This window comes from Artemia franciscana, chromosome 7 (assembly GCF_032884065.1).
Source record: "Artemia franciscana chromosome 7, ASM3288406v1, whole genome shotgun sequence".
NCBI classification, from domain to species: Eukaryota; Metazoa; Arthropoda; class Branchiopoda; order Anostraca; family Artemiidae; genus Artemia; species Artemia franciscana.
The window spans coordinates 23,437,307-23,449,000 of NC_088869.1; the positions used below are offsets into that span (position 1 = coordinate 23,437,307).

Genomic DNA, 11,694 nt, shown 5'->3' on the forward strand with positions numbered 1-11,694 from the left:
GTAAGGGGTTAAGGAGGAGGGGCCTTTTCAATGTAGGATAAATTGTGTTAATTTTAAGTTCCAAGCTTGACCTTTAATTTTATTTTATAGGAATTTTTTACAGCCCCGACCGTTTCTTTAGATGAATATTTTGGTATAAAAATTCGTTTTCAGGGCACTGGTTAATATTGTGAAGAGTCACTTTTTGCTCACAGTTTATTACCACGAACTGTTCGAAAAAAAAACTACAGTTGCAAAATTCTTATTATTATGAATCATTTACCGAAACAAAATGCAGTAAATCATTTTAGCCCCAATATATTTTGATCTTTACACCTCTCTTATCTTAATTTTCCGCTATATAATCGTCAATTTTTTGAAATACTTCATGAGTCTTGTTTTAGCGCTGATTAAATTAAGATATATAAAATCAGGAATTTTTAGAAGTCTTGTAGTTAAAGGTAATTTGTTCCTTTAATTTTCTATGCTAATTGGCATTGTAACAAAGTCAATCAGCGAAATATCTAATAACTACAAGAGAATTATTTATTGTGTGACTAATGTTAAAAAGCCTAGTTTTAAGAGAGCTAATTTTTTTTTCTGATGATTTCCTTTAGAAACAAAAATATGGGCCAAAGCAACATCCTTTCGATATGAGAATTGCAGGGCAATATCAGTAGGAAAGTATCGCAGTTTATTAAGCTCAAGTAGGCTTCATCATGTTTTTGATTAATTTTTGACTGCCGGCATTTGGAAATACATTTTTTATTACTCCAAGGCCAAAGTTTTGTAGTCTTTTAGATTTTTAGAAAATATATTTAATTGATTATAAAAGTTTTTTAATGTAATTCAGTATGCTGAGTTTAGAGGTGTAGTCATAACTGTTTTTTAGCGGTTCATGATTTGTCGTAAAGATTTTAAGTATTCCAGAAAAAAAAAAAAATCATTACACAAGACTGTGAACGGTTGAAGAACTCTGGTTACTTTTCAAATTAAAATTTCTGCTAGAATCATGTTTCTTAGCTTCATAGCAAAAAAAAATCTTATTCTGTTATTAATTAAGATACTAGATAATAAATTTCTATATTTTTCATGAAATCAAAAATTTGATGGTAACGAACTGTAAGGAGCAACTCATGCTAATAGAAATCAAAGCTCGAAGAAAGGAAATTATGATAATAGTGTATTCGTCAAAAACAGAATCTTTATGGTAATTCAGAAAAAAATGTTTTTGCATTAAAATCAATTTTGAAAAGTCCCCAGCCTGAGAAACTTGCCAAATTTTTAAATCAATTCAATTAAACAAGTTCAAATATTTTGAATGGCAGCGAGCAAATAAACACTTGCAACTACCAACTGACTATGTTTTTGCTCTAAAAATGTTTCCGGTCAAACAATTTTAAAACCTACGCATAAATTTTAAGGGTTAGAGGAGGAACGGTCTACTCTATGTTCGAAAATTTTGGTTTATTTTCATTTATAAGTTTATTCTTCATATTCAGTTTGATTTTTTTTTAACTACGAAATGCCACTTTTTATGCATATATACACGTGCAATTTTTTTTTCTTTGATTGCTATAATTGACACGTGTCACTTTTTGTTCACAGCTCATTACCGCAAAATTTTTCAAAGAAAACTGCAATTGAAAAATTCTTATTATTAAGAATTGTTTACCAAAAAAGAAGCAGTAAATCATTATATCGCCAATATATTTTGATCTTTACACCTCTCTTATCAAAATTTGCCGCTATATAACAATCAGTTTTTTTTTTTAATACATCATAATTCTTGCCTTTGTGTTGATTCATTTAAGATATATAAATCCAGAATCTGTGGTTAAAGATAACTTTAAAGGCTATTTTTTTATTTAAAGATAAATCGACTTAAAAAATTGCTTAGATAGATCAACTATTTAAAAAAAAAACTTTAAAGATAAATAGATTTTCTTTTTTCTAAAGAAAAAAAAAGGAAAAGATTTTCTTCACAGATAATTTCTATCTGTTTTGCATCATAATGAAATTCATAAGCAAAATGTCTATTGACTACAATAGAATTACTTATAGTGTGAGTAATGTTGAAAAAGCTTACTTCTAACAGAGCTATATTCTTCTAAAGATTTCCTTGAGAACCAAAAGTAAGTACCAAAGCAATATCATTTTGGTATAGGAATTGTAGGGCAATAACACTTGGAAACATAGTTTGTTTTGCCTCAGGTAGGCTTCCTCATGTTTCTAAGTTGTTTTTAAAGGAGTTAATTGGGAAATGCAATTATAATTGTTCCAAGGCCAAATTTATTTTTTTTTTTTTTGAAAATATTTCTGATTTTTACCAGTTCACCATATTTCAAAAGGATTCATTAAGTTTCTCAGTTAAATTTAAGGATTTCAGAGCAAACAAAAGACAAACAAATTAAAATTATATTCAAAAATCCTAGCCACTTTTCAAATTTGAGTTTCTACTAGAATCATACTGTTTGGTTTTCTAGAAAATAAATTCTTATTCCATGATTAATTAAAATACTGTTCGCTAAGGTTAAAGTTTTCAGCTTGTCGATTAAATGGGATTTTGGTTATAATCTAGCTGTGATGCATTAAATGATCTTTCATTTGGTATGATAAGGCAATACCGAGGAGAGGGATTGCTGTGTGATCATTCCCACCCTTCTTAGAATCTTAAGAAATCTAAATAACAAATTTTTACATTGTTCATGTCATCAAAAATTTGATGGTAACGAACTGTAGGAAGCGAGAAGCTGATCAACACATAAGAGCACACTAGTAGAAGGGTTTTAAACATCTCTACAAAAACGAGAAATCCTTGCACTATCTTTTTTTAAGAAGGCAAAAATAGTCATGGACGTGTGTGAGTTTTTCCCTAGGGGTGATCGTATTGAGCCAGTAGTCCTAGGATGTTGGGGTAGTGCTCTTTCAAATGAAATTACCCTGTTTAGGTACCTTTTGTATGTAGGTTGCTTTTAAGAAATAAATACACTAAATCAGCGATTTACCTTGACACATTGATGTGTAAAAAAAAATTAGTATATATCCAGAATAACTCTGGATATAGAATTTCAAACTACGGAAATTAAATTAAAAAAAAAACCGATTTCTTTTTAATGAGAGCAGAACAGAGACACTGAAGCTTAAAATAAACAAAAAATATTCTATATTTTTGATTGATCGGAAAAATTATCTAAAGTTTGATTTCCTCGGTGCTTTAAGAACAGATCACATTCCGCAAACCACCGGAATAGCTTATTCTGTTAACGGAATAAGCTATAACGGATAACGCGCATAATGGAAGGGCGTATTGAACCACACAATTTTCAGTCCAAATCTTAAGAAGGCAATTGGAATGTAAAACACTTTAAACTACTAGCTTACGATAGTTATAGTATTTTTTATTTTTGGTAAAATGATAGTTAAATATTAGTGTACAGAGCAAGGGGCTGGTGGGAAGCAACCCTTTCATAAAAAGAACAATTTGTTTTTGCTTTAACTTTCAATGTCTCTGTTTATCATTGTTCGAAAAAAAAAATAATTTAAAATTACAACAACAAAATTAATTTAATTTAAGGTTGCGACAACAGCTGCAAAAAAAATTAACTCTGACCCATAGAAACCGAAATTTTGAAAACCTCTTTTGGAAAAGATTGTCAAGTGAGAAAGAATTGCCAGTTAAAGCCGATTCAGCAAGGGTAACTATTATTTCGATAAATCTTAATGGTAAAACTGTCTGACAAAAAAAAAATGATTGTGGTACATTGAAAAATAGTATGAAATCCACCAAAATAGAGTCGTATCGAAACAAAAACTGGAAAATTGGATTCTTCAAAGCTAAAAAACTGAAATAGGAAAACTACAGACCCACATCTTGAGCAACTAGGAAAATTACAGTTTTCAGTGCGAGGCAATGTTCGAATGACTATTCAACGTTTGACGTTTTTATTTAGTTACCTTCGCATCGTTGCTTGGAGAGGGCCTATTTTACATTTATTTTCATTCAGAGTTTTGTTCTCGAGGCTCGTTTTGTTTTTATTTTAGTAGAATTTATTTTTGTATATTATTTTACTCATTATTTACTTTTGTGCGCTGAGGACGTTCGAGCAGAAGTCTCAACCGAAATTCTAGCACATTTATCCTTTTTCTTTTATTGGCTGGAAAAATCCTTTTTTTTTCTTCTTCCCAATTTTTTCTTTTTAAAATTTTCAAATATTTTGGAATTTTTTTTTTGAAATAATGGTGCAATTCTCTTCATTTTAGGAGGCTATGAAATTATATCTAAGCCATACATTTTACCTGCTGGTACTTCTATCTCAGGCGTCATGCAGATTATCCAAAACAACGTGTCCTGAAATAGATGGTCCAATGGCTGTATATTTTCCACATCCAACGAATTGCTACCAGTTCTATGAGTGTTCAAATGGGGAAGCATACCTGTTCAACTGTCCAGATGGCCTTATTTTTGACTCAATTTTGAATGTGTGCAACTGGCCCCATCTATGTAAGATATAATTTGAATAATCTATCTCAAGGAAGCATAAAACTAGAAGCTATATCTTTGATTTTAGTCGGTTTGTTCCTGCTGAAAGCATCTTAGGTTGAGGGGTCCACATAGATTTGTATCAAAAAGTCAAATACAAGTAGAACACTTTGGCCTGCACATGTAAATTTACGGTAGCCTAAATATAAGGACCATCAATCCCTTTTTCAGTGATGTGAATTCACAAAAATCTAGGGAGGGGGGAAATGAATTTTTTAAAATCGGTGTAGTATTTGTCGCTTTTTCTACTTTTTCAATGAAAACTAAAACACAATTTTCTATTTTTAGAGAAAAGACATACTGAAATGAACGCTCAATTATATTTTTCCCTTAGAGAATGCACATGAATAGTAAATGTATGTATTTTTTTTTAATTTGGCTACCACTGCGCATATGCTGTGCTTAAAGTAACAAGAGCATCAAAACAAAAAAGTGTCCTGGACTTTCTTATGCATATTCATACCTGATAACAAAGATTGTGTAACGTTTTCTTGTTGGTTGTTTCAAAATTATGACGGTTTTAGGGTAGTGCCACGTTTTTGTCAGTTTTACCACGTTTAACTTTATCAATAAATATGTAAAACTCATAAGCTTCATTATCAGAACTTCTCGTTCGTAAAATTTAACATTCTGCTGATTCCGTTCTTCTCGTTTTTCTGATCCCAAAGACAGCTACACCTTCAATGGAAAGTATAGCCTTTGCACGTGGAAGCTACCACATGCTTTCAGCTTATTCTGTCGCTCATTTTCACGTGATTTTTTTTTCAGATTTATTGTGTGCTACTACCAAATACTGCCTTACTGCATAAGAAAGTCTTTTTCATTGAAAATAATTCCTAATTTTTCAATTTTCTTGTGACTTGTCTGATTGTTTAATTTTCCACTTCACCAGTTCAAAAATCAAACTAAATTCTCACTATCCCTGATACTTCAAGAGTAATGGCTGAAATCGGGTAGTAAGATAAAACAAAATTTATTACTAAATGACTACCACAAGCTCTAAAAGATCTAAAATCGATTCTTATCTAAAGTAAAATGAGAAGCAAGAACAGAGATAAAGCAGAAATATAATAGCAACAGATAAATATTCAAAACTAATCAAGAAAGAAATCGGTTATAAATAAGATAATTAGTAGAAAATTAAGGGAGCTAGTACAATATTACACGAAAAAATGGTGTGTCCAATAAATTAACAAACTAAACTAGACAATTAATGGGGGAAAAAATAAAGAGGAGTAGACATCCACTTCTCAATATTTCGATTGTACAGGGAAAAAAAGGAAAATTCTATAGGAATAAGATACAATACGTCACAGAGGAGCTAAAAAATAACATTAAAGCAAACAGATGGCACACCAAATAAAATTAAGATAATTCTTCCCTTTGCAAATAGGGAGAGTCAGATAAGCACCCTCCAGGCTCGAGAAACAATTATGGACTATTTTAATTAATACATTTTCTTTCACCACGGCAAATTCTTATCAAAGATTTTTATTGGTCAAACCACTTTTAAGGTCCAAATATACAAAGGATTGATTGTAAACCCCATTTATACCCTAGGCCTTATATGTGAAGCCCCTAGATTTCAAGGAATACGTGATCACGCTCATATGTGTCCCTGGACTAATTCTGTATATGCTAAGCCCTTTGTATGGAACGCGTATAAGTCAAGTTGGAGGAATCTAGTTTGCTCTTGCTAGACACATAACTTAGGGACATCGGTAGTAAGAAAACGAACCTTGGAAGCTAGCTTAACCTAATATACTGTCCACTGAAAAAGGGAGCTATTCCTGGAGTTCTTTGGGCTCAAACAATAAACAAAGAGCTTTATATATTAAACATTGACATGTAGAGACTTGGCATGCAATTCTTGCAAAAATACAAACTCGACACATAAACGCTTTTACAAAATAAAAGCCTTGATACAAAAATGTCGTAAAAAATTGCCTGCCGATTAAAACACATTGAAAAAAAAAACGCCGTGATAAAACAAGAAAATTGTGGACCAAAAAGTATTTTGACCAAAAAAGAAAGAGCCTAGAAATAATTTTCGATGAGCCCTGGTTTGACCAAAACAAGAGTTCCCAACATGAAAGATCGTCAACAGCCAAATAGCAAGAAATAAAATTTTATTCTGCTAGCACGAAAATTTACATAAATGTTAATAATGAAACGATACATAAAGCATTAAATTTTACCACATTATTTTAGTACAAGTGTTAAACTTAGGACTAACTATGGGTATTGACACAGTCAACGCCCTTTTTAACGTAGTCTATGCTCGTGAATCTATTCTTTAATGGATAAGTTGTTTCAACAATACTGCAAAACAACAGGCAAAGAGAAAATAACTCAAATTTTTGTTTTTTATAAAATAATTTTCAAATTATGACTAACTCAAGCAATGTCAATTATTTCTGATTTTTTTGTCTCTTTTTTTTTTAATAATCGAACTAAACGGCCTAACAAGTTGGTAATTCTCTTAGGATTTTAATGTATTTTCAAATGTTAAGTAGATAATACTCATACATGATTATTCATAGGTACAAAAACTTACTTGCAAGATATTTTCGAAAAATATTTTCTATTTTATAGCTACCTGTTTTGGTGGAAATACCGAAGGACCACAAGTAGAAACAGAAACTCAGCCAGGCCAGACAACTAATGCCGTAGATACAACTGAATCGAACAATTTGACAACTAAAACCGACCAAGAAATAAGTTCATCTTCCCCAGCCCTAGAGACTGATTCGCCTACTGAGGAAACCTTTGAGCCTACTACCGATTTACCTGTAGAACCAACACAAGAACCAAATACCGATTCACCGGCCGAACCTACCCCAGAACCAGGGACTGATTCGTCTATTGAACCAACTTCAGAAACTGATTTGCCTGTTGAACCGACATTGAAACCAGGTACTGATTCACCTGTCACCCTTACCCCAGAACCAGGGACCGATTTGACTGCTGAACCAACTTTAGAAACAGAAACTGATTTGCCTGTTGAGCCGACCTCGTTACCAAGCACCGAAGCTGAGATAACAGAAAAGCCAACAACTGATTCAGGGATAACAGAACAAACTGACACACCAGGAGAAACCCCGAATCCAGAGCCTGGAACTGAGTCTACAGTTGAACCAACCCCAGAATCAAGCACAGAAGCTGAGGTAACAGAAAAACCCACCACAGATACTATTAATGGAATTACAACATCCACTCCTCCAGATTCTAGCTCTGAAGAAAATTCTAGTGAAATTTCAGAGTCACAAGAATCACAAGAAACTGAATCCGATGAAAGTTCCGAAGAGAAACCTGAAAGTGGTGAAAGTTCCGAAGAGAAACCTGAAAGTGGTGAAAACTCAAAAGAGTCTGAAGAAGCCTCCGGATCAGAAGAATCAAAAGAAAGTGAAGAAAACTCTAAGCCAGATGAAAGTTCCGAAGAGAAACCTGAGAGTGGAGAAAACTCTAAAGAGTCTGAAGAAGACTCCAAATCAGAAGAATCAAAAGAAAGTGAAGAAAACTCTAAGCCAGATGAAAGTTCCGAAGAGAAACCTGAGAGTGGAGAAAACTCAAAAGAGTCTGAAGAAGACTCCAAATCAGAAGAATCAAAAGAAAGTGAAGAAAACTCTAAGCCAGATGAAAGTTCCGAAGAGAAACCTGAGAGTGGAGAAAACTCTAAAGAGTCTGAAGAAGACTCCAAATCAGAAGAATCAAAAGAAAGTGAAGAAAACTCTAAGCCAGAGGAAAGTTCTGAAGATAAGCCTGAAAGTGGGGAAAGCTCAAATGAAACAAAAGAAGATTCTGAATCAAAGGAGTCAAAAGAAAGTGGAGAAAATTCAAATGAGTCCAGAATTTTAGACGAATCAAATTCAAGATTTATAGATGAACAAAACAAGATGGGTGTTAAGGCTTGCCAAATGGCTCTTAAATACAATAGCCTCGCCTCTCATCCCACAAACTGTGGACTCTATTACGTATGCAGAAGAGGTGTTGGCGTCTTATTGGTGAGTAGTTAATTTACTTCGTATAAAAAATAAATAAAGAAGAAAATACGTCCTTTAATTTTAATAATAAACTATCGAGACTCCTGACTTAAATTATTCTAAATCATTACCATATAGAATTTCGTTTAATATTTAAGCTTTATGAGTTACAAAGCAAAACTTACCCACACAAAGTGAATTACAATTTGGTCGTTAACCTATTCAAGACTGGAATATTTGTACAAAAGAAAGAAATTCTAACTCTTGCTTTAGAGCAAAAAATCTGAAATCAAAGACAACAGTTTGTTGAATCCATCCTAATTGAACTTGTGTATATCCATATGAAAAGAAGACTAATTAGATGCAACGACTTACTAAAGGGGATGTGACTAAGATGTGCTTCTTTAAAAAATTTCCCCTTGTCACTTAATTTACAACAGGTGGTCATCAAAGCTGGGGAAGAGAATCATTCAATAGGAAAATGAAATCGCTTGTGCCCTTTCTTCAGGGTCACAAAAAGTCGAGCGGTCATGCCCCTCTCTTCTTTTAGTTTTGTCCCAGACTAACATTGTAGTCATCCACGGAATTAGGTCTATATTCAATGGTTAGAAGATCCAAAATTGTGCCTTTGAGGTGTAGCTTGACCCATGGGCGAGAGTCCAAAATTATTTAAATTCCCAATCCTTCACAGAGGCATGCTGATAACATATGCGGATATAATGTCCCTTTTAAAAAGCAAGAATTATCCGCGGAATTCAAATATGTGTGATTGAAAGAAACAAACTTGGCCTTTTCAAAATTTCCCCTCCAACCATCCGCTTTTTGGAAGAAAATTACACATAGTACCACCTTTCTTAAAAGAATAAAAGAGGAACATTTAACCTACAAGATTGGAGAAACGAAGGGAGCCGTAGTCCCTCCAACATCTTACTTAAACCCGACCTCGCTGCTATATTTTTAGTAGACCAGTAGGAACCTAACCTCTTATTTTAGCTCAAACTGTGCAAGGAGCGTTCTCATCTATATAGTTTGAGAACCAAGGTGGAACTGTGACCAACGCCACTCCCTCCCCCCTCCCCAAAAAATTTCAATGAGCAGTAAAAGAAAAGAGCTTGTTTGAAGTTAAAAAGAAAATAAAGCCTTTTGACCAATATAGTGTTAAATAAGTGTACGATAACGTAAAAAAACAAGGTCAAGGCAATAAAGCAAAACTTAATTAAAATTAATAAAATGAAGCCTTTTGACCAAAATAGTAATAAATTAGTTTACAAAAATATATATAAGAACAAAGTTAGTAAGCATTAGAAAGAAAAATAACTTGTTTAAAATAAATAAAATAAAGCCTTTTGAGCAATCTAGTGGTAAAGGAGTGTAGGAAAATGTAAAAACAAGGCTAATGAGCAATAAAAGAAAAAACACGGGAGGCCCCACACCCCAAAAGGGAATGGGCCCCAATAAGGGGACAAATAGTCTAGCCCGGTTGCTCCGAAAAAAAATGTTATAATAAAAAACAATAAGCTGAGCTAAAAAACTAGGAAAAAACATAAATTAAAAAAATTAAACAGGAGGGGACCAAAGCCCTCTGAAATAGAATAAGGGGAAGGGCCCCTTTAAAGGGCTTCATAATCTTACCCGTTGGCTCCAAAAAACTTAAATAATCAAAATTGGCTGAGACGTAAAATTAAAACAAGGCGTAAATTAAAGAATTTCAAATAGGACGGCTGGCCCTAGACTCCAGAAGGGCCAGGCCCTCAAGACAGAGATATATTTAAAAATCCAATACTCACTCTCTGAGAATATAATTAAATGCTAAATCTTCACCTAAAGCAAACTTTGAATTGTAAGAATCTGAATATGCTGACTTCATGTCCAGGAAGCTTTATTTACAGAATAGCAAAGGAAAATCCAAAATGCTCCAGAGATGGAGGGGAGAGTGTGGCATGAAAAATAAGAGCATCAGTAAGCACTCCGGAATTTGTCATGAAACATTCACTACGTCTATTTGCATTACCGTGCAGAAATGCCTATCTCTATACAATGTTGTGTAACAACCCCACCCCGAATCCGATGTACTAGCCAAAGTATTCTCATCGAAATCAATATCATTACGCAATTTCGCCAAGTATTCCCTGGTCAAATAAAAATCTGTCAGTATTCCCACTTCCATACATTTAACTAAAATACATGTATTAAAGCTAATATTATACTGTAATCTCAGCTCAAATTAAAAGTTCCAACACATAAATATTGCCTCTTTCGGTTTGTTTTCCAAAATAAAATATTTTGTCATGTCATCTGTAAGAAAAAATTAAAAGTTGGCCCTCTGTCTGCTATTGATGACGACATAGTTACTTAGAAACAATAATTAGTCTCTCTTATGGGGAAAAGGCCTGAACCTGACAAGATATTTTAAAATGTCTGTATGGGGTAAGCTGAGATAACAGTCTGTTTGTAATCCCCAGACAAAATTACCGCGTGTGCTGTTCGTATTTCCCGTAGATACATGAAAAAGTGCCATGTAGTGCCCCTTAGAGACAAGTTAGAATACCAATCTGTTCGTATGCCCCCTATTCGACCTGTCTAGAAGTGAACAAATGACTCCTACTTATGACGTGCACTTATTTCGCAAAAGTTTGTTTATGCATTGATGTGGTTTATCCCTTCAATGTAACTTCACATTTAAGTTTCACGACTGTTTCGAGTCCGCTTACGATCTGTGCTTATAAACCTGTTTTAGGCTATTTTTGAAAAGTAATACTCCCCAATTTGAACAAAATCTTCAGATTTGACCCAAGAGCTCGACTAGTGCTTGGTTGAGTCAATTCGAGGACGTAAATTAGAGACAATGGGGTACTTACCGATTGAGCTCCAGGTAATACTAATGTACACACATGAAAATATCAGTTTATATAAACTTCAAGTTGTTACATTTATTAATTATCTATTTTTTCAGGAGTGCCCAAGGCGTCATTATTTCAACCCACTTACTAGCCAGTGCGACAGCTCTGACAGAGAAATTTGCCATTTAAATTAACAAGACTTACTATAAATGGTGCTCAGTGACTTTCTAGTTTATATTAAGCGTAAAAAATCATATTTAAATTTGCTGCTTTTTTAATTGTTCTTTATTATATATACATTCTTTTCAGCACTAAAACTTCATGTCTTATCATGGCAAAGTCGATAGCT

At 33.3% G+C, this 11,694-nt stretch overlaps 1 protein-coding gene across 2 annotated transcripts; it reads left to right on the forward strand.

Moving 5' to 3' along the window:
- Positions 1–359: 359 nt before the first annotated feature.
- On the forward strand, positions 360–11,662 carry LOC136029019 (cell surface glycoprotein 1-like). 2 transcript variants are annotated; one of them, XM_065707036.1, is made up of 5 exons: positions 360–440; positions 4,243–4,483; positions 7,118–7,834; positions 7,865–8,526; positions 11,459–11,662. In XM_065707036.1, exons 2-5 carry the CDS (start codon positions 4,249–4,251, stop codon positions 11,537–11,539), a joined length of 1,695 nt encoding a protein of 564 aa, XP_065563108.1. In that variant the 5' UTR covers positions 360–440; positions 4,243–4,248; the 3' UTR covers positions 11,540–11,662. The 2 variants fall into 2 exon arrangements, with proteins under 2 accessions (XP_065563108.1, XP_065563107.1); XM_065707035.1 differs by having other exon boundaries at positions 7,118–8,526.
- Positions 11,663–11,694: the final 32 nt, after the last annotated feature.

Bases quoted from the DNA above. Each gene is read 5' to 3' on its own strand.
- LOC136029019 (XM_065707035.1), top strand. From the start codon at position 4,249: ATGAAATTATATCTAAGCCATACATTTTACCTGCTGGTACTTCTATCT. The intron at 4,484-7,117 runs GTAAGATATAAT...TCTATTTTATAG, and splicing joins GTGCAACTGGCCCCATCTAT to CTACCTGTTTTGGTGGAAAT. The intron at 8,527-11,458 runs GTGAGTAGTTAA...CTATTTTTTCAG, and splicing joins GAGGTGTTGGCGTCTTATTG to GAGTGCCCAAGGCGTCATTA.